Below are 27,750 nucleotides of genomic sequence, written 5' to 3' on the forward strand. Positions count from 1 at the left end.
GTGTGCAGTCTCAGCACCCCTGGGTGGGCTGGCACCTCCCAGGACAGCATCCAGGGGCTGTGTGTGGCCTCGGTGACACAGCTGTCACTCGCTGGGTGGCCAGAGCAGCTCTGCCGGCAGCCAGAGGGCAGGTACAGGTTACAGGTGTGTGTGTGTGTGTGTGTGTTCACCAGGCACAGCCTCCCCCGGCTCCTTCCGCCGCCGGGGTGGGATCCTCTCCGCAGCAGAACGCGTCCTGCAGGCTCGGGTTGCACGGCCGGGCAGCAGCTGGGGATGCAGAGCCGCCAGATGTGTCCGGAGGACATCCCCGCCTGGCTGCACATCTGGTGAGAGCGCGCCTCCCGCAGTCCTGCCCGTGTTTGGGAGGCCGTGGGGGGTGCGGGTGATCCTGCAGCCTCCGGACACTGTCTCATCCTTCTCGGGGGGCTGCCAGAGCCCAGTGCGGTGTTCCGGGTGTTCCTGCCAGCCTCCAGTCGCTTTCCAATCGTGCTCGGGGAGCTGGCAGAGCTGGGTGCGTGTTCCTGGCAGAGCCTGGCGCGGGTTCCTGCCAGGTTCCAGCTGCTCTCTCATCCTTCTCGGGGGGCTGGCAGCGCCCGGTTCGGGTTCCTGCTGGCTCCAGCCGCTCTCCAATCGTGCTCGGGGAGCTGCCAGTGCCCGGTGCGGGTTCCTGCTGGCTCCAGCCGCTCTCCAATCGTGCTCGGGGAGCTGCCAGTGATGGGTGAGGGTTCCTGCTGGCTCCAGCCGCTCTCCAATCGTGCTCGGGGAGCTGCCAGTGATGGGTGCGGGTGTTCCTGCCAGGCTCCAATCGTGCTCCGGAGCTGGCAGCGGCGGAGCGGGGCGGGACAGGGCAGGATGGCGTTGCAGGAAGTTCTGCCCGCGGAGCTGCCGCCTCCGCAGCGGAGCCGTGCCCGGGACAGGCGGATGGGCAGCTCGGGGCTGCGCTCCGTGAGCCCGGCTGATCGAGGACGGGCAGATCCCGGCTGGAGCCCTGCAGGACGAGGTAACCCCTGGCTCGCTCGGGGCCAGCCCCGGGCTCCGGTGCCAGCCCCGGGCTCCGGTCCTGCCCGGCCACGGCCTCGCCGTGCAGCGAGGAGGGCACGGGGGCCACCGGGACACGGGGGTCCCGAGGGGGGTCCCTGGAAGGGCTCAGCCGCAGGACGGCAGCTCGGGGCCCTCGGCTCGGCCCAGGGGCTGGGAGCCGGGCATGGGACAGCGCGGGGCTGTTTCCTGCAGGGGCACCGAGGTCGGGACACCTGTGCTCAAGGTCAGCCCCTCTGCCCCCGCCCCTGTGCCTCAGTTTCTCCACCTGGATCACATAAAAAGGGGCTGTAAACAGCGTGGGTCGTGCGAGGTGTGAGTGAGTGAGTGAGTGAGTGAGTGAGTGAGTGAGGGAGGAGTGAGTGAGTGAGTGAGTGAGTGGAGTTGTCACCCTGTTCGTCCCTTCCTCTCGGCTGGGGTTTGATTATGTCTTTCTCCCCCCCGTGCCTCAGTTTCCCGGGATGCTGGGGGCTGTGAGCGCCGCCCGGGCTCCTGAAGGATCGCCCTGCTGAGCCCTGCTGGGGCGGGAGCCTGAGTCAGCGCCAGCACAGCCGGTTCTGCCGGGCTGGACCACGCTGGGGCAGGTAAGGCTGGGCAGGGCTCTGTGCACCCCATCCCGCAGCCCCCGCGCTCTGCTGAGCCCCCGGAGCCCCTCACCCGCCTCCCACCCCCTGTGTTTCAGGAGCAGGATGTCCCGGGCCATGCAGTGCCAGGGCTGCCTGCCCTGGGGCAGATGGGCACGGCTGCCTTGGTGCCTGCCAGGGACGAGGGGGACCCGCAGCGTGTCCGTGTGCGCTGCTGCCGTGCCAGGTGAGGTGGGCTCTGTGCGCGGGCACTCAGCCCTGTCCCCCCTGGCTGGGCAGGGGTGTGGGGCACCCTAGCGAGGTGTGGGGTTACCCTGCTGGCATGGAGGGGTCCCTGACCATGTGCGTTCCTCCTCCCCAGCAGGTGGTGCAGGCAGGAGTTTCCTCAGGAGGATCCTTGGCACAAGCAGCATCTCCTTGCCCAGGTAAATTCAGTGTCACACGGCTGGGGCTCTTTGTCACAGCACAGCTGGCTGAGCTGGCTGCTCTGGCACCTTGCACACTGCTTTGCTTCCAAACAAACACCCAGACCTCTGACTCCAGCCCACCTTCCCTGCCTCTGCACAGGTTTTTTGGGAATGCACAGCCCGTGGCTTGCTGACCTGCCTTCACCTCCCAGCCGTGCCCTGCCCTGGCCCTGTGCTCTGCCGTGGTGTGGGGGAAGGAAGGGCTGAGCTGGCTCCTCTCAGCCCTTCCCACGGCCTCGCTGGGGATCTGCCCACCCTGACCCAGGCGGGGTTTGGGGCTGCTCCCTGTGACTCTCCCTCCTCCTGCAGGGGCTGTGTTCGCTACCAGGGAGACTCCCAGGAGAACTCTGCCCAGCCCAGCTCCTCTCACCATGCTCAGTCCCAGCTGAGGAAAGTGGCCTTTTCTGGTGAGTTTGCAGTTCTGGTTTGGAGGGAGGGTCCTACACAGTGGGGTGGGGGCAGCTGCTGTCCTGGGCAGTGTGAGGGTTCCCCATAATTGGGTGCTGTCCCCTCTCTGCAGTGGCCTGGGGCAGGCAACCTCCTCAGTGCCCTGCCATTGCACAACCCTTGTCATGCCCAGCACCTTCCTCCTTGCAGGTGCCATCAAGAAGCACCAGAAGAGCCTGTCTGCGTGGTTCAGCCACCAGCCCAACGAGGAGAGGCAGTTTGGCCCTTCCTTCTCTCTGGACGCCGTCCACGTGGACCCAGTGATCCGGGAGAGCTCCCTGGAGGAGATTCTGAAGCCCTCCCCTGGTTTAACCATCCAGAACCAGCTCCAGCAGCCCTCCAGGAAGGTTATCAGCCTCCACAGCCTGTTTGACGTGGACGCCTGCGGGCGGCAGGTGAAGAACGTGGTGCTCTACGGCACCGTGGGCACGGGCAAGAGCACCCTCATCAAGAAGATGGTGGTGGACTGGTGCCACGGCCGCCTGCCCCGCTTCCAGCTGGTCATCCCCTTCTCCTGCGAGGACCTGTCCCACAGCCATGCCCACGTGTCCCTGCGGCGCCTCGTCACCAAGAAGTACCAGCACCTCCGGGACGTGGTGCCCGTGCTGGAGGCCTCCAACCTCAGCGTGCTCTTCATCCTCAACGGCCTGGAGCGCCTCAACCTGGATTTCAGCCTGGCTGGCACGGAGCTGTGCTGTGACCCCAACGAGCCCGTGCCTCCCTCTGCCATCGTGGTCAACCTGCTGCGGAAATACCTCCTGCCCGAGGTGGGTGCTGCCCTGCTCTGTGCTGGGAGAAGGTTGGGGGTGTGAGCCCTGAGGTGTCACAGGGCTGTTGTGGTCATTAATTGCTGTCCAGCTTGGCTGGGGGCAAGCAGGCGGCCTCTGTTCCTGGAGGGACTTGCTAAGGTGGGCTCATGTCACTGGTGGGATCTTTGGGAGGGGCTGGTAAGGTAATGAAGGCTGTGATCTTCCAAATTTTATTTATATCTTGGAGGCCTGGTCTGACCGTGTTCACAGGGGTCCGAGGAAGAGGGAAGAGGCGAGGATCTGACTCCATGTTTCAGAAGACTTGATTTATTATTTTATTATATGTATTATATTAAAACTATACTAAAAGAATAGAAGAAAGGATTTCATCAGAAGGCTAGCTAAGAATAGAAAAAAAAAGAATGATAACAAAGGTTTGTGGCTCAGACAGAGTCTGAGCCAGCTGTCTGTGCTTGGCCATTAGTTAGAAATAATCAACATGGGCCAATCCCAGATGCACCTGTTGCATTCCACAGCAGCAGATAACCATTGTTTACATTGTGTTTCTGAGGCCTCTCAGCTTCTCAGGAGAAAAAATCCTAAGGAAAGAATTTTTCATAGAACATGTCTGTGACAGCCTGGTAAGGTAGTAAAGGCTGTGATCTTCCAGACTTCATGTCTAGGAGGGAATGGGGAAAGTTCTTCTCTCCCCTTTTCCTGGGCCAGGTTTGATCCAGGCCCCTTTGTGAACCCCACCCTGTGGACGGGGTGATCCTCATGCACCCCTCAGTGGGTTTCACCCCGCTGGACATCCCCAGGCTCATCCAGCCCTGTGTCCCCAGGCCAGCATCATCGTCACCACGCGCCCCTCGGCCGTGCGCCGCATCCCCGGCAAGTACGTGGGGCGCTACGCCGAGATCTGCGGCTTCTCCGACACCAACCTGCAGAAGCTCTACTTCCAGATGCGCCTCAGCCAGCCCGGCTGCTCCGGGGAGGAGAGCCAGGAGCGCCGCTCAGCGGAGCAGGAGAACCTGGTGGAGATGCTGTCGAGGAACTTGGAGCGCCACAACCAAATAACGGCCGCCTGCTTCTTGCCCTCCTACTGCTGGCTGGTGTGCACCACCCTGCACTTCCTCTACTTCACCAGGACGGTTCCTCCCAGCCAGACCCTCACTGGTATCTACACCAGCTTCCTGAGGCTCAACTTCAGTGGGGAGGTGCTGGACAGCAGCGACCCCACCCACATCTCCATGATGAAGTACGCGGCCAAGACAGTGGGCAAGCTGGCCTACGAGGGGGTGATGTCCCGCAAGACCTGCTTCTCAGAGGAGGACCTGCGGCAGTGCTTCGAGGTGGAGATGAAGACTGAAAGCGAGCTCAACCTCCTGGAGGTTTTCCGCAGCGACGTGTTCCGTTTCTTCCTGAGCCCGTGCGTACAGCCGGGCAAGGAGCACACCTTTGTCTTCACCATCCCCGCCATGCAGGAGTACCTGGCAGCCCTCTACGTGGTGCTGGGCGAGAAGAAGACCCTGGTGCAGAGAGTGGGGAAGGAGCTGTCGGAGGTCCTGGGGAAGGTGAGCGAAGACGTGGCCGTGGTTGTGAACATCATCTCCAAGGTGCTGCCCCTGCGCTTTCTCCCTGTGCTCTTCAACCTGCTCAAGATCTTCCCTCGCTACTTCTCCCGGGTGGGCGGCAAGGACAGGGACACCATTGCCCACACCATGGCAGAGGAGCTGTTCAAAGAGGAGGATTACTACAACGACGACGTCTTGGACCAGATCAACTCCAGCATCCTGGGCGTGGAGGGCCCCATGCGCCACCCCGATGAGGCCCCGGATGATGAGGTCTTTGAGCTCTTCCCCATTTTCATGGGGGGGATCCTGTCCCGCCGCAACCGCGCCATCCTGGAGCAGCTGGGCTGCTCCATCAAGAACCTGGCAGCCTTCGAGATCGCCAAGGCCATGAAGAAGACGGTGATCAGGAAGGGCCGCCGGGGCCTGCCCCCCTCGGAGCTCATGGACTACCTGTTCTTCCTGCACGAGTTCCAGAACGAGCGCTTCACGGCCGAAGCCATCCTCTCCCTGCGCGCCGTCAACCTCTCCTCCGTCAAGATGACCCCTCTCAAGTGCTCCGTGCTGGCGTCTGTCATGAGCACCACGAGTCACGAGGTGGAGGAGCTGAACTTGACCTCCTGCAACCTGGACAGCGGCAGCTTGAGGACCCTCTTCCCTGTCCTGCTGCGATGCAAAGCTCTCCAGTGAGTACCACCTCCTCCTGCTCAAAAATCGGGTTTTTCTCACCTCTGCCCATCACAGGGATGCTTTAGGAAGCCCAAGTACGGAAAACTTAGGCAAGGACATGTTTATCCCAGTGTATTCCTAGGGAACTACAGCTTCCAACATGCCACACTCCTTGAACAGCCTTTCTAGGGCACTGCATGCTGGGATTTGCAGTCCCAGCTCGCCCTCCCGCAGGAATTTTTGGGAAGTTCCCTGCAGCTGGTACGGGCTGGGCGGGCTGCCAGCTGTCCTGGCAGACCCGAGTCCCTACGGGAAGTTACCCGGCATCCCCGTGTGGTTCGCCCTGTGAGGAGTTTGCAGTCCCAGAGGTGGGAGTCTGGGCTGTGCAGATGTTCCCACAGACGTTCCAGAACGTTTGTGGAGCTGCAGGTCTTCCTGCCGCCCAGGTGGTGGCGAGACGTGCTCAGCACAGATGGATCGGGCTGTGCAGCTGGGCTGTGCCGCACTTCCTGCCTCCAGATGCTCAGGAGGGCTTGATGGAGCCCTGATCCCTCCTCTGACCTTCACCCACCTCCTGAAGACTCCGCCATCCCCTTCCCCTTGCCCCGCTCCTGCTGGCACTGGCTCTGCTGGCTCATGCTCGGGTGCGGTGTGGCCGCGCTCCCTTCGGGAGAGGAAACCTGGAGTGGCCTAGTTTGGGGAGCCCAGGGAGGATGGTGATGGGCAAAACGGAGCGGGCAGGGCTGCCAGGCTCCCAGGTAACAGCCATTTTGTTCCTGTCACCCCCGTGCCTTGCTCTGCACCAGTCTGCAGCTCAACAGCCTGGGCTCCGACGCCTGCAAGGAGATCCGTGACCTGCTCCTGCATGACAAGTGTGCGGTGAGCAGCCTGCGGTGAGTATACGGCCCCCGCCCTGCATGACACTGCCACTGCTGTCCCCCACGTGCCTGGGCACTCGCTGAGCTCCGTGTCCCACAGGCTGGCCAACAACCCCGTGGGCGAGCAGGGCGCTCGCTACCTGGCCGAGGCGCTGGCCGGCAACCGCTCTCTGACCCAGCTGTCCCTGCTGCACGCCTCGCTGGGGGACCCCGGCGCCGAGGCCATCGCCCAGCACCTGGCCCAGAACCAGCACCTGCAGGAGCTCAACCTGGGCTACAACTCCCTGACGGACGCGGCGGCGCTGCGCGTGGTGGAGGTGGCCAAGAGGCACGAGACGCTGGACAAAGTGCAGTGAGTCCATCCTGCTGCATCCCTGCCCTTTTACCCACACAGCATCCCTGCCCTGTGTGCCCCTGTCCTTCCCCTCAGCCCTCACCAGTGCCTCCTGCTGCTTTCCCAGTCTCTACTTCAACGACATCAGCGAGGATGGCAAGAGGGCCCTTGACTCCCTGCGCATGGACCGGGACGGCGTCAGGGCTCTGGTTTTCCTCACGGCGGGCACCGACGTCTCCGATTACTGGTCCCACATCCTGAACGTGGTGCAGAGGAACCTGCCCTTCTGGGACCGCGAGCGGGTCCGGCAGCACCTCGCCCTCCTCCTGCAGGACCTGGAGAGCAGCCGCAGCCAGACTGCCAACCCCTGGAGGAAAGCCAAATTCCTGCGAGTCGAGAGCGAGGTCAAGAAAATGCTGGGGGAACTGCAGGATGGGAGCCTCTGACCTGCTGCCCATCCACCAGCCAGGGTGGGGCAGTGGAGTGTGCCCAGCAGCACGTTCCCTGCGCCCTCACCCACCTGGAGATGCTGGGTGGATGGTGCTGTCACGGGTGCTGGGTGTGTGGGGCTCAGCCTCATCTGCAGGCGAGGCTCGAGTGTGGGAATGGCACAGAAACCAGGCCAGGAGCAAATGGGACTTGTTCTTCTGGGCTTGTGGAAAGCCAGCCCCTGCAGCCCAGCCAGAGTGCTGGCAGGCAGCAGGATTGGGGCTTGTCTGTGAAGCTTTTGGGAGCATTAAAGTGCACCTCTCTATTTCCACTGAAGCACACTAGTACCAAGACTTGATCTCCTCTTGGGGCCCTTCCTGGGGAGGAATTGCAGCAGCTGGAGTGAAGGGTTCTGCCTTTCCCCATCTCCCAGCACTGGCAGGGAGCAGCCCACCTCTGCTCCAGTGCTGAACCAGTCATTCTCCCCTCACTGTGTGTCCCCTGGGAGCCACCAGGAGCTGTCCCCAAGCTGGGTGTCCTGGGGTGCTGCTCCCTGCTCCCAGCTCTGGCTGGGAGGGCAGGGGAAGCTCAGGGCTGTTTAACCATTAAACCTGGGGCGTCTTGGGAGAGGCGGGGACACTTCCCTGCCACTTCACCCTGTACCTTGCTCCCTCTGGCAATCCCTGCAGCCATGAAGCAAACAAAAGGTATGTGCCTGCCCGGGAATCCTCTGCAGACCCTTCCCCACACACACAGGCCCTGCTGCCAGGTGCAGCAAGGCACTGTCAGAGCCCAGGCAGCCTGGGGAAGGAGCCAGAGGCAGGCAGGGAAATGTCACCTTGTGGGGATGCTGGAGAGGCATCCCCTCTCGCTGGGTTTGGGGGTCCTTGTGCCCAAAGAGGTGTGGAGTGGTTTTATGGGGGGTGTGTGACAGGGGAGGTCTCTGGGGTCCTGGTGAACCTTCTCAGCCCTCACTGCAGACCCCTGTAGACCCCCAGGACTGGCCCCATCTGCTTGGCCCTGCTTTGCCCGTGGGACCTGAGCAGCTCATCCTGCTGTTGGGAAGGCAGGAGGACAGTGTGACAGGGCCAAGGAACAACCTGTGCTGAGAGACAGAGGGGCCTGGGGGCTGTGTGGGCTTGGCAAACCCCTCACCTGGATGGCAGGCTCAGCCTGGGAGTGCTCGAGCGTGGGGTCTGCTCCCAGCCCACCCCCTCCTGTGCTGACCTCTCCTCTCCCCCTGCAGGGCTCGAGGGAGACAAGATGTCCATCATGTAAGTGCTGATCTCCCCTTGACCAGGGGCTTTCTGGGGCTCAGGAGAGACGTGGGGAATGGTCCAAGAGGGAAATCCCCTCTGGCTTTCCCCAAGGCAAAGGAGGCACAGGCCCCAGTTGGCCCTTTATGGAGGAACAAGCTCCCCAAGGCTGGGGGAGGCAGGGGCAAGGCCACCCTGCACTAACGTGGCCTCTCCTGCCCTTTATCATTTCAGAAAATTTGAGTTTAACCCCAAAGTTGGGATCGACAACCCAGCCTTGACCCTGACTGAGGACACGGGTAAATACATGCCCTCATCTCCCAGGGTGTCCCTGTGTCTGCAGGGACTGTGACATCTGGGTGTCCTTCTGTCTGCAAGGGGCTGTGACACCTGTGTGTCCCTGTCTGTGCCCAGGCTGTGACACCTGTGTGTCCCTGTGTCTGCATGGGGCTGTGGCACCTGGATGTCCCTGTCACAGCACAGGGGGCTGTGACACCTGGATGTCCCTGTCACAGCACAGGGGGCTGTGACACCTGGGTGTCCCTGTCTGTGCAGGGGGCTGTGACATCTGGGCACTGCTGGGGTCCTGAGCTCTCTGTCCCACTGGTGACCTGTGGGAGGTGACCACAGGAGGGATGAGCAGCTCCCCAGCCCAGGGTGGGGTGCAGACCTTGTGTGAGGATCCCTGCAGGGCCCTGCTCACGGGCTGTGCCCCCCCACAGACGGTGAGGGCGTGGGGGAGCCCCGCTTCTACCTGCTGACCAAGGAGAGCGCCGAGACCTTCGGCTTCTGCCTGCACGAGGAGCTGGGCTGCCAGGGCCACGTCATCCGGCAGATCGAGCTGGGGGGGGTGGCCCAGCGCAGGGGGCTGCAGGACGGGGACCGCCTGCTCCAGGTCAATGGCCACTTCGTGGACCACATGGACCACCTCAGGGTAAGCTGGGAGCATCCCATGGCAACGCTGGGTCCCTGGGATCCCTGATTCCTGATCCCTGGTTCCCATGGGAATGCCTGATTCCTGATCCCTGATTCCCATGGCAATGCCTGGGTCCCTGGGATTCCTGATTCCCATGGGAATTCCTGATTCCTGATCCCTGATTCCCATGGGAATTCCTGATCCCTGGTTCCCATGGGAATTCCTGATCCTTGATTCCCATGGGAATCCCTGATTCCTGATCCCTGATTCCCATGGGAATGCCTGGGTCCCTGGGATCCCTGATCTCTGATTCCCATGAGGATTCCTGATTCCCATGGGAATCCCTGGGATCCCTGATTCCTGATCCCTGGTTCCCATGGGAATTCCTGATCCCTGATTCCCATGGGAATCCCTGATTCCTGATCCCTGATTCCCATGGGAATGCCTGGGTCCCTGGGATCCCTGATCTCTGATTCCCATGAGGATTCCTGATTCCCATGGGAATCCCTGGGATCCCTGATTCCTGATCCCTGGTTCCCATGGGAATTCCTGATCCCTGATCCCTGGTTCCTATGGGAATGCCTGATTCCTGATCCCTGATTCCCATGGGAATCCCTGATTCCTGGGATCCCTGATTCCTGATCCCTGGTTCCCATGGGAATTCCTGATCCCTGATTCCTGATTCCCATGGGAATCCCTGATTCCTGATTCCTATGGGAATCCCTGATCCCCGATTCCCATGGGAATCCCTGGGTCCTGCCCAGCCAGGGGCACAGAGGATGCCTGACTCAGCTGTTTGCACTTGAAGCAATGCACTTTCTTTGCATCGTTTTTTCATTTTCTTATGTTGTAAGATTGTTTTAGTGTTTGATAGAATTTGATGTTCTACAGGTGAAGAATTTCCCTGATCATTCCACATCAGCACTTGACTGAGGTTTTGATTGGCAACAGATAACTTCTCAAGTGTTTGTTCTTTCCTCTGCACGGGCCCAGCAGATGAAATTACATACACTTTTCTTTTTAATTTAATTAAGATAAAAAAGATGATATGTCACAGATATGTTTTTAAAAAATCCTTTCCTTAGGATTTTTCCTCCTGAGAAGCTGAGAGGCCTTAGGAACAAAATATAAACAATGGTTATCTGTGGTTATCTGCTGCTGTGGAATGCAACAGGTGCATCTGTGATTGGTCTCATGTGGTTGTTTCTAACTAATGGTCAATCACAGTCCGGCTGTCTTGGACTCTCAGTCAGACACAAGCTTTTGTTATTAATTTCATTCTTCTTGCTTGCTAGCCTTCTGATCAAATCCTGTCCTCTATTCTTTTAGTATAGTTTTAATATAATATATATCATAAAATAATAAATCAGCCTTCTGAAACATGGAGTCAACATTCTCATCTGTCCCCTCACCCTGGGACCCCTGCAAACATCACCACATGCACGAGCCCTGCTGACCCCAGGGACCCCACCCCATCACAGGGTGCCCGCTCAGGGTTCCTGGGTCCTTCCAGGTGGTGCAGAAGATCAAGGCCAGCGGGAACCAGGTCCTGCTGGCAGTGCTGGATGGTGACTCCTACGAAGCAGCCAAAGCCCTGGGCAGGGACCTGTCCCAGATGCTGCCCGAGGACATCCGCCCGCGCCTCTGCCACGTCACCAGGGACAAAAGCGGCTTTGGCTTCAGCGTGTCGTGTCCAGAAGGTAAAACCAGATGCTGCCACCACGAGCCTCCCCGTTGTAGCACCTCACTCACCCCAAGGTCCCCTTCTGCTCCTCCTGCAGGCACCAAGGGCACCTTCCAGCTGTCGGTGCTGCAGGACGGGCCAGCGGACAGAGCCGGGGTGCCACCGGGCTGCTGGCTGCTGGAGCTCAACGGGGACAGCGTCAAGAGCTACTCCCACGCCCAGCTCACCAGAAAGGTGCCTGCTCCCGCCGTGGGGGGCGAGGGATGGGGCTGAGAACGTCACTGAGAATGTCACCCGTGCTTCCCATCCAGCTCAAGCAGAGCGGCAACAAGGTGACGCTGCTGGTGGCATCCAGCGCCGTGGAGGAGTTCTACCGCCTGCGGGGCCTGCGGGTCACGGCTGCCCTGGCTGACACCTCCAGGCTGCCCTTCAAGGTCCGGGAGCTGCACCTGGTGAAGGGTCCTGCTGGCTATGGGTTCCTGCTCAAGGAGGATGACTGCAGCTCGGGAGGAGTAGGTGAGAGGGGCAGTTTGTATGTGAGCAAGGCGTTTCTGAGGGTTGGGAAGAGCTGACAGCTCTGTGCCTGCAATGGGACCTGTCCCCACCCTGAGTGGGGCAGTTTGTATGTGAGAAAGGCATTTCTGAGGGTTGGGAAGAGCTGACAGCTCTATACCCTGTCCCCACCCTGAGAGGGGCAGTTTGTATGTGAGAAAGGCATTTCTGAGGGTTGGGAAGAGCTGACAGCTCTATACCCTGTCCCCACCTGCACACGGGGGTCAGCAGAGCCAGTTCCTCTCTGTGAGCCTCTGTCCCCTCCCTGTGCTGTGGCAGGCCAGTTCCTGTGGGATGTGGATGTGGGGCTGCCAGCAGAGCAGGCGGGGATGAGGGAAGGGGACCGAGTGCTGGCCGTGAACGGGGAGAGCATCGAGGGGCTGGACCACGAGCAGACGGTGCACAGGATCCGCGCCCGGGAGGATCAGGTGACGCTGCTGGTCATCGACCCCGCTGGGGACGAGTTCTACCACTCGGTAGGTCCTGGGGCCACGCTCCTGCTCTGGCTGGGGAGCCCTGGGGTGCTGTGGGGCTGCACAGTGGGATGGGTGTCCCCCACAGGGGCTGTGTGTCCATCCCTCTTCTGCTCTTCCAGATCGGGCTGTCCCCCCTGCAGTTCTTCGAGGACAGCGACCCCGCCTCAGGCTCCTGCTCGCCCTCCCTGCCTTCTCGAAGTGGCTCCCCTGCACCCTGTGACGTTGAGGTGGCACCCAAGGGACCTGTGTCCTGGCTGATGGCTGCTGCCAACAGCATAGAGATCATACAGGTAACTGCTCAGGGCAGTGCTCACAGCCTGGCAGGGCTCTGAGTGCTGCCACCCTCCAGTTCCACCCATCCCAACATTTCCTGGCACCCGTGGTGCTGCCAGGAGGAGGCTGTGTGCTCCCCTGGCCACAGGGCCGGGCAGAATGACCCCTCCAACCTGTGTCCCCGCAGAGCCAGCGCCAGGAGGAGCACACAAAGCTGTGCCAGGCATTCTAACAGCCCAGGAGCCTCTGGACAGGCTCTCCCACACAGCACCTCCACCCAGGCCACGGGCAGCCCTCGGGCTCAGCACTGCTCAGCATGGACCCTGCACACGCAGCTCCTGTGTCTCCATGCCTGGCTCACAGCATGACCCTCCCAGGGACTCGTCTCTGCCCACCCAGGCTGCCTCAGAGCTTGTGCCAACCACACTGGCAGCTCCTCCTGCCCTGACCACAGAGCTGTGTCTTTGCCTGCCCAGCTACCTCCAGGGATTGCTCAGGACATTGCACTGAAGCCCTTGCCCAGCTCCAGGCTCTGGGAGTTCCCAGGAGAGCTGGGGTGCTGCCCCTCTGCACCATGAGCCAGGGGAATCGAGGGCTGGCTCAGATCTGCACGTGCATGGACATCTCTCCTGTGCTGCTCCTCTCCCTGAACCTGTGGGCACTGAGTGTCCAGCAACCAGCACCACCCTGCTCCTGCACCACCCTTTTGGGGTGATTAAAGGACAAATCCACGCTGCTGTTTGTGTGGGTGATGTTGTGGGCAGCACTGTGACTGGGCAGCACATCCCAGGGCCAGATCCATCCTCTCTTCCCAAGCCTGGAGTTGGGCAGTGGAAGGTCTCCAGGTGTGCTGCTGGGAGGGTGGGGGCTGAGAGCCAGCCTGAGAGCCCCTGGGCATTGTACCTGTAGGAATCTGAGAGCAAACTCCTGCAGGCATCCCCTGTGCTCCACAGCAAGGGCTGTTCCTGAGGGTGCCCCTTGCAGGTGACACATCAGGAGCATCCTGAGGGTTCCCTTTGCAGGTGACACATCAGAAACATCCCAAGGGTTCCCCTTGAGGGGACACCAGGAGCATCCTCATGGTTCTCCTTGCAGGTGACACATCAGGAGCATCCTGAGGGTTCCCTTTGCGGGTGACACATCAGGAGCATCCTCAGAGTTCCCCCTTGAGGGGACACCAGAAGCATCCTGAGGGTGACACATCAGGAGCATCCCGAGGGTTTCCCTTGCAGGTGACACATCAGGAACATCCCAAGGGTTCCCCTTGAGGGGACACCAGGAGCATCCTGAGGGTGACACATCAGGAGCATCCTCAGGGTTCCCCATGCAGGTGACACATCCATTCCCGCCCATTGTCACCAGGGTGGTGACAATGCTGGGGGAGGGGGCCCAGGGGGGGGATCCCAGAGGGGAAATTTCACCTCTCTGCCGAGCGTGGGAGAGTGAAAACGAGCACAGAGTTTTGCATGTGGCCAAGAACCACAAACCTCTGGCTGAGGTTTTACCTCGGCCCCTTCTCAAGCGTGAACAGAAGCGCCACACTGGAGTCCCTGCCTCGTGTCCTCTGGGCTCAGGGCAGGCAGCTGGGGGGCAAAAAGTCCTTGTCCAGAAATTTTGGGAGCTGACAGCCTGGGAGGGAGCAGGGCTGGCAGCTGCAGGCTGGTTTGGGGGTGAACAGTCAAGGGAGAGGTGGGAAAATCATTGCTGGGAGCCCCCATCAGCACCAAGGTGTGGGGTTCCTGCATCAGCCCCAATAATCCCAAGTGAAACCCTCCCAAAAGTCCCAAGTGAGACAGTCACAACAGTCCCCAGCAAAATCAACCTTTGCTTGAAGTCTCCCAGCCCCAGCTCGGGGTGAATCATGCCCAGAGAAGCAGATAGTCAGGAATGCAATTACTCAAGCGTGTTCCCTGATTCTTTGGATCAGAGCCATGGTGATTTTTGTACTTGGCTCTCACAAAGGCGGTGTTGCCCTCCCCAGTTCTCTCCCCAGGTAGTTGTGGTAGCGTGGAGCTGGCCAGGGCACCTGCTGGTGGTCAATCCTGCTTGACTATTAGCCAGAATCCATTAGCACCTAATGGGAAAAGCCTCAGGAACACGGCCTCAATAAACCATGACATATTTGAGGTCAATATAATCCTTAGGAAAATTTGCCCAGGTAATTAAAGCCAGACAAGGAGTTGCCTGTCCCAGAAATATTTACCAAGCTTTACCAAAGGCAATAAAATGAAGGCAGGCAGTTTTATAACCAATCCATGCTGGGCTCCCTTGTTGTGTTTAGTGCAGCTTCCTGCCCTGCTGTCCATTTGGCTCCTCAGCAAGTGGGTGCCACAAAGCTCCCTGCAGGAGGCTGGATCCAGAGGTTGGGGCTGTGCTGTCCAACCTCCAGGCCCGGGTTTGGGGTGCTCGTGTTCCCCAAACTGATGTGGGCAAACCCACAGTTTGCCTTTGCCTGGCTTCCTGTCACAGCCCCTGTGGCAGCAGCCACAGCTGCTTTTTGCAAAAGGATGTGTTCTTCTGCCTGGAGAGGAGATGAAAAGAGGATCTGAAGGCAGCAAAGAAACAGAACTCAACTGACTCTCAAGCCCATGTTGTAATTTTTTTAAAGGTTTAGTGGTGTCAGCTCTGAACTCACTCCCTGGTTCCCTTTAGATTCCCTGCTCCCCTCTTCTCTCCCCGGTCCCTTTTCACTCCCTGGTTCCCTTTTTTCTCCCTTGCCTCCTTTTGACCCCTGGTTCTCTTTTCTCCCCCTGGTTCTCTTTTCTCCCCCTGGTTCCTTTTCTCCCCCTGGTTCCTTTTCTCTCCCTGGTTTCCTTTTCTTTCCCTTGCCTCCTTTTGACCCCTGGTTCCTTTTCTCTCCCTGATCCCTTTTTCTCTCCCCCTGGTCCCTTTTCACTCCCTGGTTCCCTTTTCTCTCCCTTGCCTCCTTTTGACCCCCTGTTTCTCTTCTCTCCCCCTGGTCCCTTTTCTCTCCCTGGTCCCCTTTTCACTGCCCAGTCCCATTTTCTCTCCTGGTCCCCTTTTCTCTCCCTGTTGCTCTCACTACCCGGCTCCCGCTCCTTCTCCGGTTGGAGCCGGGATGCCGGGAACGGGGACTCAGCCCCGGTGGGCTCTGCCTCCCTTGCTTTGCGGCGAGAGGTCTCAGGTACCTGCCATGTGCACCGGACGCTCTCCCGTTCCCATCCCCTCCCCGCCGCTGCCGGTGCCGCTCCAGCCTCGGGCACATCCCTCAGCGGGAGAGGGGGGGTGCAGCGCCGCTTCCCGCGTCGGGGCCGTTCTTAGAAAAGGGAACGCGTGTCCAGGAAAGCGGAAGCGCTGCGGTTTCGCAAGGCGGCCACGGGAAGGGCCGCGAAGGCCGCGGGTCCGTCCCGGGGGCGGCGGGGCGAGCGCGGCCCCCGCGTTCCCATGGCGACCGCGCCCCGCCCCGCCCCGCCCGCACCAAGCATGGCCGCCGCTCCGCCCTCACGCCGCCACACCGCGCATGCGCTTCTCTCCGCGACCAATCAGCGCCGGCTCCACCCCGGGGGAGGGGGCGTGTCCGGGCGCGCGGGGGGGAGAGCGACCAATCAGCGCCGGCGAGGAGGGCGGGGCCTCGCTGGAACGGGGCGCCGCCGCCGCCGCCACCGCCCACGGCCGCCGCCGCCGCCCTGCCCGGCCCGGCCCGGCCCGGAGCGCCCTCAGCCCGGTCCCCTCCAGGACCGCGGCCCCGGTGCCGGACGGGCCCCACGGGCCGGCTGTGGGCGCCCCCATGTCGGCGCCGCTGAAGAAGGGCCCCGGCGGGCTCATCGGGCTGATGAAGGACGCGTTCCAGCCGCACCACCACCACCTCGGGCCGCACCAGCCCGGCGCCGTGGACAAGAAGATGGTGGAGAAGTGCTGGAAGCTCATGGACAAGGTGGGGAGGGCGCTGGGGTGGAGAGGGGTGGCTGTGGCACGGGGCTGGCCTGAGGGGTTCGGGGCTCTGGGGTCAGGGGGGATCTGGGGTGAGCCTGGAATTGTGGAGGTGGCTGGGAGGGAAGGGGCTGGGGCTCCAGGGGGATATCGGGGGGTTCAGGGGGGATATTTGGGGGGGCTCAGGGGTGTGTGGGCACAGAATGGGGGGCAGAGCTTTGGGGGAAGGATGTGGTGAGCCTGGAGTGGCAGCACAAGGGGGAATGGCTTGGCACTGGTGGGATATTGGGAATTAGGAATTGTGCCCTGGCAGGGTGGGCAGCCCTGGTACAGGGTGCCCAGAGAAGCTGTGGCCGCCCCTGGCAGTGCCCAAGGCCAGGCTGGACAGGGCTGGGAGCAGCCTGGGGTGGTGGAAGGTGTCCCTGCCAGGGACAGGATGGGATTTAAGGTCCTTCCAAGCCCAACCATGCTGTGATTCCATGTGGAGCCTGCTGCGGAGGTGAGCCATGGAGGGGAGGCAGCACCAGGACGGGATGGCAGCATGGGAAGGCGTGAAGGGAGATCAGCAGCTCTGCAGGGAACAAGGTGGAGGAAGAGGGGGCAGTTTGGAATGGAGGGTTTGGAAGTACCTGAGAAGATCTGGGATGCTTCCCCAGGGCAGTGGTCACAGCCCTGAGGCTGCCAGAGCTCAGCATTTGGGCACAGGGTGGGATTGTTGTGCAAGGCCAGGAGTTGCGCTGGATGGTCCTCGTGGGTCCCTTCCAAGGCAGGATATTCTGTGATATCTGTATTAATGATATACATGTACAGATAATTCCAGTATTCTGTGATATCTGTATTAATTATATACATATATAGATAATTCCAGTCCTGTAGGTGCTGGGCTGGGCACTGATGGTGCTGGTGGGGAGCTGCAGGTGGTGACAGCAGCAGGGCAAGGGAGAAGTCCAGGATTTGCTCCTTGGAAGCAAATAGAGCCTGGTGTGTGGGTAATGGATGGTGAAGCTTTGTGACAGGCCAGGTTATTCCTTTTGGAATGTGTTGCTGCACTCAGGACAAAACCTTTTCCTTAAAACTGAGGGAAAACTGTGAAAGCCTGAATAAACCCTTGTGCAATCAGTACTTAGAGGAAGATAAAGCATCAAGTGATGTTTAACAAGAAAAACTTGTGGCGTGGGAGCTGGCAAGGCCTTCTTCCAGCCCCACACCTTCAGGAGGGGCTCTCTGGGGTCATTAAGACTCTCCACTCCTCCTCCTCCTCCTTTTCAAATGCCAGGAAATGGCTCTTGCCGGGGGCAGGACACCAGACCTTTTGGCCTGTTGGTGTGATGGGATATTTGATTTACTGGCCTGGCTAGGTGTGCTGCTCGGTCCAGGGTTTCCAGAAATGCTGGGGGGTTTTCAGGGAATGGCCAAGTGAGTGAAAGCAGGCACACAGAAATAAAAATGGAACATTTTTGTGGAATTTTCATTGATAATTACTGTTCAACCCTGAAATCAAGGCTAGGCTTGGCATGCTGCGGTCTGAAATGTGCAGTGCAGTTTATGGCACTGGGTTCTGGGCCCTACAAGTGGTGTAGAGTGAGAGCATCACCCAAGTTGCCCCCAGGCCTTGGGGACTGTCACCTGGCCACCTCCTCCCCTCTGGGAGCAGAGCAGGCAGGGATTTTGGGCATCCCTCATCCAATTGCCCCTCAGGCTTGTGCATTTCCCTTCCCTTTCCCCTGCATTGTTTATCCATGCGGTGGCTGAGCCTCCTGCAGTAAGTGCTAAAAGCAGGCAGAGCAAATGACTTCTTTAAAGGAGTATTAAATCCCGTTCCTGCCAAGAAATCACTCTGTGTTGGCCAGCCCCACACAAGGCAGGGTTTATGGTTGTGCCTTGCTGTGCCTGTGATGAGCTTTGATCACCTACAGAGACTGGGGCAGAGCAAAAAACCCCTTTGAGAGGTGCCATTGGCTCTGTTACACACTCTGAGGGCCAAGTGCTGGTGTAGGAGAGGCAGCTTGGGCACGGAAACAGGACCCTAAATAAGTGTAACCTGTAAGAATGCACATTTTCACCTATAGAATATATAGATATAGATGGCAACTTGTGTTTGAGCTCATGACCTGCTCTGCTCGAAGGAAAAGATTAGCCTGAATAAAAAGCTGATTATTGTGGCATTTTAAAATGCAGCAGGGTGTTTTTTGGGGGGAAATTTCACAGCTTTAGGTCTTTATAGCAGGTTGGGTGTGTTCTCTCTCCAGTGACAGAAAAGCCAAGGCTGCTGCTGTATTTGTCACAAGTTACATCAACCTCTTTTACTCCAGGTTTACTCACAGGCAGCATCCAGAAGCTCTCAGGCTTGAAGTCTTGCTCAGTCTGATGTGTACAAAAGGAGAGTTCTGGCTCTGAAAAGCCTTTCAGATTTCAGTTAGATTTCAGCTGTACTTATGCACACTCAAAGAACACATCTGAATTAAAATCTCTTTAGTGGTGTAGCAAAAACCCAGCGAAGCTCACGGTGAGGAGTGCTAAATGAATGGAAGGTGTTGAGAATGGGTGAGATTTCTGGGCCAGGAAGATGAAATTCCAGGTGCAGATAAAAAACCTGCCTGTGTGCATGTTTAATAGATGATGTTTTTGCCTCTCAGAGCTGCGTGCTGTGTCTGTGTGGGTACACCACGCTCACGACCTCATTTGTTAGTCTGCATAATTAGCTGCTGTTGTCAAAGCATTCGTGCATCTCTGCTTTGGGATGTGACTGATGAATTTCCTATGCAAGTTGATTCTTGTCCAAATATTTTCCCTGTAATGCTCTCCATAAGCTGCCTGACATATTTATGTCTTTCAGATTCTTTCATTTGAAGCCTTAATTTTTTTGTCAGTGCCATTCCTCCCACAGCTGCACGTGGTCACGCAGAGCACGGACATAAAATATCCCTTCCCATCCCTGCTGGATGTTCCCCTTCAGCTGAATGAGGTGACATTTCTGCATTTCTCTGCAGAGCAGAGATGAAATGCAGCCCCCTGGAGTTACTGCTGTGGGTGGTATTTGAGGAATAGGTGGGTTAGTCATGGAGCAGAGTGCAATAAATGTGGGAAGGAACAGAGGAGGAAGAGGAGCTTTGAGATAAAGCTTCCCTAAAGGGTTTCCTGATACCATTCAGTTCCTAGAACTGATATAGAGAAGTGCCACTGCAGGTCACCTTCATTGTGAGGAGAAGAAAGGCCAAACACAAGTCTAGCAAGAGATAAGAGATGCTTGAGAAGGTTTTGTTTTGTTGCACTGGAATGAGGAGTGATCTTAGTGCAGCAAAGGAAGGAAAAAATGAATTTTCAGAACTGCCCTGAGAGAGAAAATCATACCTGGGAGTAGCCCCTGGATGCTCATCAGGCCTGGGACTCTTAAATCCAGAATTAGTCAAGGCAAGCTGCAGATTGTTGAGGGGAAAGATTCAATTCCAGGCCTCAAAGATGTAGATGAGATTATTTTTCCTAGAGTGAGTACATAACAGATTCTTTCCTCAAAACTCAGTTGGGAAAACTGGTTTTTGACTTGCATTTGGAAAATGGAAATGGGTGAAGTCAATTTTCAGGTTCTTCACAGGCCCACCTCTCTTCATGCTGAGCTTTATTGGTGTGTCTGAAAACCCAAAAACATCTCCCTAAATGGTTTGTTCCTCAGAGAACCCAACATGAGCCAGGCAAATTTTGGATGATAATTTAAACCCGTGGATTGCTTCTGTTTGTTGCCATCACACCTAAACAAAAAAATATTTTTCTGCTTTTTTGCTCAATTTCCTTCCACGTTGCTGGTCCCTGTGGAAGGCTGCTGAGGGGCAGCTGTTCCCAGGGCTGGGAACATTCCTTTGGATGTTGTCGTGATGCTGCAAGTGCACACGTAGAGAAACGAGGAAAATGCCACAAAATGCTGTTGTTGCTGCTGTGATGTAAAAACCCCAAGTTTGCTCATGAGGCAGCAGTTCTTAGTTATGCAGTTTTGTTTAACTGCTCATCTTAGCTAATTTTGGTCTGCTTGGTAAATAAAGAAGCTGATTTGATAATAAAATACCAGCAAGTTTTGACCTTTCTGTTAACTGTTTGAGGAATCTGCTTCTTGGGAAGCATTTTACAGGGACTCTGAGAATGAGCAGTTTGCAGGACTCTCTGCTGCTGTGGGGGAATTGTTTTCATTGATATCAAAGTCTGAAATGCAGCAGGTCTGCTGCCTCCATAGCTGGGTAATTTCAGAGTGTAGCAGCCAAATTGTTCTCTATTTCCAGCAAGATGAGAGAAGTGCAGGCTCTGCTTGCTTCATGTGCTTCCTCCTCAGAGCTGACTGTGTTTGTTAACGTTTTTAACCCACTGTATAATAAACAATTTCTGCTGAAAAGCTTTTGCTGCCCAGAGCACTGCTCAGCTGAGGAGCAGATTTAGAACCTCTTCATGCTCACAGTGAAACTATTTTTTTTTTTTTTTTCAGGGGACAAATGTGTTGACTCAATTTGTTGATATGGTTCAGTGTACAATGTTCACAGGCTCCAAGGAAGCAGCAGTTGAGGCATCAGCATCAATTGACTAAATCAGCTGTCTGGCCATCCATCTCTTTATCTCAAGGCCTTGGCAGCCTCCTCAAAATGGAGGGAAAGTTTTAGTCGTTTGTTTTTCCCATGTATTCTTGCAGAGGCTTTTTTAGGTGTTTATTATTTTTTTTTTTTTTTGCCAGCAGTCTGATTTTTCTGGTTGGAGTTTGGATACACTGTGTGCCTTTCTCTTGGCTGGAATTGAACCTTTCTCAGGTCAGCTCTTGGTACAGGCACTGCTGTAAGTCAGATAAAATTGGAGGTGTCACTTCACAAGGTTGCTTTTTGCACATACCCTAAATGGCAAAGTGAAAAGCTAAAGCAGTGTTTCAGGAGGAATGACTCTGTTTACCATCTATATTTAAGGGAAGTAGGTATTTAAGCCTGCGCTGTAGGGAACTGCTCAATTCCTCTTGAAAGTTTCACAAGGTTTTGTGGGAATGAGATGCTGCAGAAGGATGTTAAACTGTTCTTTTGCTTTTTCTTATCCACTTTACTGAAGTTTTGCATTCTGCACTGTTTGATATCTGTAATTCCCTCAGTGTCATGAGTTTAGGCCTCATTTATATGCAGGGTGTTAAGCAGCCACATGAAGTTCATTATAGGGAAGAACTTTAGCAAAGTGTGGCTACATTTTGTGCTCAGGCTTGCTGGAAATCACAGAGTATAGAAGTGTCAGACTGCTGCTTCTTACCTTGTACACTTGATCCAAAACTGACCTCACAACTCTAACTCCAGCCCTTTCTAGAACTGAAAATTCACTATTTAATTTTTTCAAATGGCTGTTTTGCCATCAACTCTCCCTTTAATTCTCTGAGTTTAGACAATGGAAACATTTGGCTATGGCGGATGGTGAAGTGGCTTCCTTTCCCCTCCCCTGTCACATCAATTTATTCTCGTGAGTTTCATCAGTCCACATACACTTCAGCCCAGAAATTGCATTCTTTTATGGTGGCTGGGCTCAGTATCTGGAGAAAAGGAGGCTCAGGGGAGACCTGATCACTCTAAAACTCCCTGAAAGTTGGAGTGAGCTGGGGTTGGGCTCTGCTCCCGGGACAAGAGGAAAGGACCTCAAGCTGTACCAGGGAAGGTTCACCAGGAGGGGTTTCTCCATGGAAAGGATGGTCAGGCTTTGGAAGGGGAGGTGGTGGAGGTATCCAAGGAATGCTCTGCTCTAATTGGTGAGGTGGGGACCGGGTTGGACTCAGTCTCAGAGGTTTTTTCCAGCCTCAGTGATTCTGGGATTCTGTGATCCCATCTGGACTTGCCCAGCAAATTACGACAAACGTGTGACTTGTGTTTAACCGCTGCTCGTGCTCCTCTCCTGGAGTTTTCACAGAGCTGCTCTCTCCAATGCCACAGGTGGTACGTCTGTGCCAAAACCCCAAGCTGGCCCTGAAGAACAGCCCTCCCTACATCCTGGACCTGCTGCCTGACACCTACCAGCACCTGCGCACCATCCTGTCCCGCTACGAGGGCAAGATGGAGACCCTGGGCGACAACGAGTACTTCAGGGTCTTCATGGAGAACCTGATGAAGAAAACCAAGCAGACCATCAGCCTCTTCAAGGAGGGGAAGGAGAGGATGTACGAGGAGAACTCCCAGCCTAGGTAATGGAGAGAAATGGGTTCAGGTGTTTGTTGGAGGAATTAAATGCGTTGGACGCTTTGTGTTTAAGGTAGATCTGGTGTCAGCGCCTTTCATTTTGTACAAAGGCATAGCTGAGGTCAAGGGGCACCTTCAGGTTGAGCAGCATTAAAAAAGGGATAGGTGGAGGTAGAAACTGAATATAAGGCTCTCTTGAACAAAACAATATTAACTTAGTGTACCTGAGAAGGTGTTTCCTCATCCAGCTTTAAGAAAAGACAAAATGAATGAAGAGTAGAGTAAAGCTCTTGGAAATATGAATCTTACACATTTGTGCGGAGATATACAAGGCATGCACTTGTAACACTAAACTCATTTCAGCTTTTTGGAGTAGATGTTGAATTAAAAAAAAAAGGTGGAAAAAATGTGAAAACCACCCAGTGGCTGAACATAATTGCCCTGGAGAGAATGTGGTTAACAGCCTGGCAACAGCTGGGAAGTGCTGGAGGGGGAAAAGTGTTGGCACGTGTTTCTGGTTTAATATTGAACTCTGTGTAGCATATTCCATGATATTGAGCTCCAACCAAAGGCTGTGACAGTGGCTCCAGAAGGCATTGCTGGTGCTGCTTGGATTGCTACTGCCTGTGTTGAAGAACGGTTTAAAAAATGGAAATTCCTTTCTGGAGTGCTGTTAACTGTGTGTGTATTGTGATCTGTCATAAATCTGGAGCATCTGATGGGTAAATGGTGGCTGTGTCAGTCATGAATCCAAAATCCCACCTCCAGTGCCTTGGTTTTTCAGAGAGGAGCAGAGAGAAGTCATTCCAGGGGGTTAATCATCCTAGCTGGTTTGTAATCCAACTAATTGACTGGAGGGAGCAGGGGAAATCCAGATTGATGGATGGCAATGTCAGGGCTGCAGCAGAGGCTGCTGTTCTCACAGCAGGCTCAGGAGTCCTGGGGGAATTGCTAATTGTCCCATTTATGAATAAACAGCTTTAGCAGGGAAGGAACTGTGGGGAGACTTGTGTTAAACACGAGCATTAAAACAGCATCACATCCTGGCCACTGTCATGGCATCTGCTATTGCACAGCCCAGGGAGCAGCAGTGGCTTTCCTAACACCAGAGAGCCTTTCCTTGTGCTGCTGCTGGGCTTGGGAGCATTCTCAATTCTTTCATTTGTCACAAAAAAGGACAAGAGAGGAGCAGCCAGTGCCTGTGGTTTGTGTACCAGTTCAAGAGATACCTACACAAAGAATGAGGGTTTTGGTTTTGGGGATTCTGTTAAATGCTGCACTGCCAGTGCCAGATTCCATGGTTGTGGGAGCTCTTGGAACCCAATACTTCAGTGCTATTTCTTAGTTAAATTAAATTAATTTCTGCTATAAATGCACCTGTAGATATAAAATGTGTATACTGTAAATGCAGAAATTTATATCTATACCTATTTATATTAAAAATATATTTTTATATATAATATATATTTTATATACAAAATATATATTATATTTTATATCTATATATATATTAGTGTGTATGTATATATATATATATATATACACTAATCTAAAGTGAAGAAACTGAAATTTTCTCACCTTGCTAGGAGCTGAAGAAAAACATGAATCTTTTTAAGTAAGAATTAATAAATTCAAAATAAATAATAATTTATTAATACATTAATAAATTCAAATACTCCCAAGTGTGGGAGAAGCTTTATGGAAGATGGTCAGCAGTCTGTAAAGCAAACAAATAGAAACTGAGTCTGGTGTTCAGTGGGAATGTACTCATGGCAGTTTGTATATGTGTGTGTGTATATATATATATATGTATGTATATATGTATATATAAAAAATCTGATTTGCTCTTGACCTCGTGCATGCTTGTGGCCATTATTCTGCTGTGTTTTGAGAGCAGGACTTTAAAGCTTTAATAGATTTGTTATTTTGAATTTTCTAACTTTTTTGTCCCTGTTCTTGAAGCATTTTTCCTCCTCTCCTCCAGACGTTGCATTCATTTTGCAGCCTGTTGTGTGTGCCCTTATTTTCTCCCCCAAATGGCTCCTGGTGTAGAGCAGAAGGCACAATTTTGACATTTGCACGAACAGGTGGAGTTTGCTCCTCCACCCATGAAAAATGCCTGAGGTGGGATCAGAACTGCCCTGATCACTTGAGCATCACCCTCTATTCCCGTTATTTCCAACTTGCTCTCTGTTTTTGTGCTCTTTGTGTTATTTCCAACGTCCCCTCAGACATTGGGAGGTCTCTGTAGCTCTGTGGTTTTGGTGTACAGGGCTTCAGACTAGAAATATATAAATTAACCATGGTTGTAGCTCTCCTGCCTTAAACTCACGCTGCGATTTTTGTGAGGAGAGCTCATTTGTTTTGTTAGGAGAGCTTTCAAGATGCTATTTAAATTCTGCTTTAGCTCACTTCTGTGTCTGTTTAAAAATTCATGCTGCTGAGGGCGCTTTTAAAGCTCTGGGTGCATTTCCTGACTGATAGGTAGGAGCAGTAACTTCTGGCTACTGTTGAAAACTGAATTTTAGCGAGTAGATCAAGTGCAACTTGGTAACTTGGGGGATTTTATTAGAGATACTGTGTTGCTCCTCTGAGTTTTGATGGCTAAAAGTAACATCTGCAGGCTTGGAAACAAGTAGTGTTTCTAGTTAATAATTTTGGATATTTTGTTGTGTGCTTGGAGGAAGGCAAAGGCAAAAGATGCAATGATTTGTTGGCTGTGTCAGTAATTAGAAATTCTGAAGGCTGAGCCCATTTCCAGAGGTGCTGCTTCCTTTTATTTATAGATCCAGGGGTAAATAAGTGACTTCTCCATTGTGAACTTTTTCAGTTTCCTTTTTAGCAACAACAAAAAGATGAAATAAACTTATTTTCCCTGCAATGTGAGGGCTGCATTGCTTAGCACTGCCACTCTTGCTCTGAACATGCTGAACTCTGCCTCAGGTCTCAATTTCAGTTTCATTTAGAGGCTTGGTGGTTTTGCTGGACTATTTTTTTTTTTCTGTTTCCATTGCAGGAAGCTTTTACTTCTCAGCCCTCTTGCTTGCACAGAAGAGCTGCAATTTGTCAGCTTTCCACGCTCCATAAATTACTTCTTGCAGCAGTGGTTTTGCAGTTGTGTAAATAGATTATACTTGACATGGCAGGAGTGAAAAATAGCTTGTTGGTCAGGAGACAGGTAGAGGAATTGTCTGTTCCTTGGGAAGGGATTAATTAGGCTGAAGAGTCCATTTTTCACCAAAGAATCAAATTTACTAATGATGTTAAACCAGTCTATAAGGAGGGAAAATTCGGAGAGGTTATTTTCTAAATAAAATCAGAGCACTGCAAATGTTTCCACATTAGAGCACAGCTATGGAAGCTGCAGGATGAGTGAGGAGAAACAATTTTTCAGGCTGTGGACTGGATGTTTAAGGAGTGGCACAAGATATTTTTCTGCTTCAGCTGTGGGAAACAAATTGTTAATAAAGCTAGTTAAAATAAAAATATATCTGTAAAGAAAATGGGGTTAAGCAGGGAATACAATAAACTTTTTCCATAGAGCATGGAGGTGAAAAAAAGCTTTGGGAAGCTGCTCCATGTTTAATTGTTCTTCTGACAAGAGCTTAGGGGATGCTGGCTCAGCAGGATTTCATATTCTTCTCCAATGGTAGGACTCACTAATTTACACAGGAAAAAGCTCCCAGTGTTTAATGTCTCCTGGAAATGACCATGCATATCTCTGAAGGGGAAGGAAGTGCATGAAGAATGACTTGGAGGGGAAAAAAAAAAAAAAGAGAAAAAGAAAAAGGTTGGAATTTAAAGAGGAAAAAGTTGGAAAACATTTGTGTTAAACCCTGAACCAGAAAACCCTCTGGGATGAGGGGGGTTGATTCTCTAATCTCATCTTTGAGGCCTCTTGCACACATTCCTGCCCAGGGACAAGGAGATAGTGCAAAATGTGGAGCTCAAAATGGTGTGTGTGAGTCCTCTTTCTGGCACTTCCTTCTAATACAGCAGCACAGCACTTTTTTTTTTTTTTTTTTTTTTTTTAAACAAAACCCACTAGTGTGAAGTCTACATCTGCATTTAAATTAGAACATCTTAAAGAAAAGAACAGGCTCCAAAGCTGCCCACAAGAAAGGTTTCCTTGCCAGGCTCCAGCATATGAACACTAACTAACTGCTTATTACCCAAGAAGAAATTCATTATCATGCAAATGTTGTTGGAGGGGAGGAATGTGAATTATTTCTTTCTAATTTGGTTTTAAATTGCAGTTTAGGTGATAGTTTTGGAACTTAAGTAACACTTAGCATAATTGGCTTAAGCCTGCATTCATCCTCGTTTTCTTTCTGTCTAAAATTGGACCAACCTTCTTGAAAATCAATTTGCGGACAAATGCAAGATTTCAGATGATTGCATAATCAGGAAGGAAGATTTTCATTCTTCTTTCCTCTCAGAGCCTATAAAACTGTGGAGTTTTATGGGAGGCTGTGGATTTGCTGTTGTGGGTGGAATTACAAGCATTGGTTCATTTGTAGTAATTATCATTGGGAATGTGATGGATTTCTCCATGCTGGCAAAAATCTGCTGCTGCTACTTGGCAACTTTATCGTGTCTCTGGGGTGTTCAGGGCTGGGATTCCACATTTGGGATTTCTGGGGTTGGATTTGAGCCCATCCCACCCCCTGCCATGGGCAGGGACACCTCCCACTGTCCCAGGTTGTTCTTTGGGCACTCCCAGGGATGGCAGCTGAGCCAGGACCCTGAAATAAAGAATATTTTTCCTTAGAATAAAGATATTGTTAATATCTACTCTGAACCTGCCCCAGCTCCTTGTCAATCCCAGATTTGAGATGGTGAAGATGAATCATGAAATATGGGATGTTCCTTGATTTGGAGTCAGGGCTTTTGTGCTCTGTTTTTCTCTTTAACTCCTGCAAATAGCCCCTGAAAGACAATTTTTTTATTCCAGTGCACAGAGGACAAGATTAAGTATAATGAGAAATGTCCTGAGCAGTACATTTGTTGTGTAATCCCCTGAATCTGCTTGGCTGGGGTGTTCAGGGCTGGGATGCCACATTTGGGATTTCTGGGGTTGGGTTTGAGCCCATCCCACCCCCTGCCATGGGCAGGGACACCTCCCACTGTCCCAGGTTGTTCTTTGGGCACTCCCAGGGATGGCAGCTGAGCCAGGGCCTGCCCAAACTAAAATAAAGAATATTTTTCCTTAGAATAAAGACATTTTTAATACCTACTCTGAACCTGCCCTAACTCCTTGTCCTGATACCACTTGGTATCCAGTTTTGACATGGTGAAGATGAATCACGAAATATGGGATGTTCCTTGATTTGGAGTCAGGGCTTTTGTGCTCTGTTTTTCTC

The 27,750-nt window shown here is 54.0% G+C and overlaps 3 protein-coding genes across 6 annotated transcripts in view; all 3 read left to right on the forward strand.

Moving 5' to 3' along the window:
- The first annotated feature begins 914 nt into the window (after positions 1-914).
- On the forward strand, positions 915-8,721 carry NLRX1 (NLR family member X1). Of its 4 annotated transcripts, XM_054291372.1 has the most exons (12): positions 915-1,000; positions 1,491-1,622; positions 1,721-1,848; positions 1,984-2,047; positions 2,399-2,496; positions 2,687-3,303; positions 4,128-5,542; positions 6,332-6,418; positions 6,504-6,755; positions 6,865-7,141; positions 8,413-8,440; positions 8,657-8,721. In XM_054291372.1, coding segments are annotated over exons 3-12 (2,961 nt in total). In that variant the 5' UTR covers positions 915-1,000; positions 1,491-1,622; positions 1,721-1,727; the 3' UTR covers positions 8,659-8,721. The 4 variants fall into 4 exon arrangements, with proteins under 4 accessions (XP_054147347.1, XP_054147349.1, XP_054147345.1 ...); XM_054291374.1 differs by lacking the exon at positions 8,413-8,440; XM_054291370.1 differs by lacking the exons at positions 8,413-8,440; positions 8,657-8,721 and having other exon boundaries at positions 6,865-7,987.
- A 145-nt stretch (positions 8,722-8,866) lies between these two features.
- On the forward strand, positions 8,867-13,016 carry NHERF4 (NHERF family PDZ scaffold protein 4). The gene is made up of 8 exons (XM_054291408.1): positions 8,867-8,911; positions 9,114-9,356; positions 10,852-11,038; positions 11,120-11,256; positions 11,334-11,538; positions 11,854-12,050; positions 12,170-12,340; positions 12,511-13,016. Exons 1-8 carry the CDS (start codon positions 8,867-8,869, stop codon positions 12,553-12,555), a joined length of 1,230 nt encoding a protein of 409 aa, XP_054147383.1. The 3' UTR covers positions 12,556-13,016.
- A 3,017-nt stretch (positions 13,017-16,033) lies between these two features.
- CBL (Cbl proto-oncogene) overlaps positions 16,034-27,750 on the forward strand; it is a 35,975-nt gene continuing 24,258 nt past the window's right edge. The window contains exons 1-2 of the mRNA XM_054291375.1: positions 16,034-16,218; positions 22,145-22,392. Coding sequence (XP_054147350.1) covers positions 16,072-16,218; positions 22,145-22,392 — 395 coding nt within the window. The 5' untranslated portion in view covers positions 16,034-16,071. The remainder of the gene's footprint in view (positions 16,219-22,144; positions 22,393-27,750) is intronic.

This window comes from Melozone crissalis, unplaced genomic scaffold, assembly GCF_028551555.1.
Source record: "Melozone crissalis strain CALT ecotype California unplaced genomic scaffold, PUWL_Pcris_2 ptg000092l_1, whole genome shotgun sequence".
NCBI lineage: Eukaryota > Metazoa > Chordata > Aves > Passeriformes > Passerellidae > Melozone > Melozone crissalis.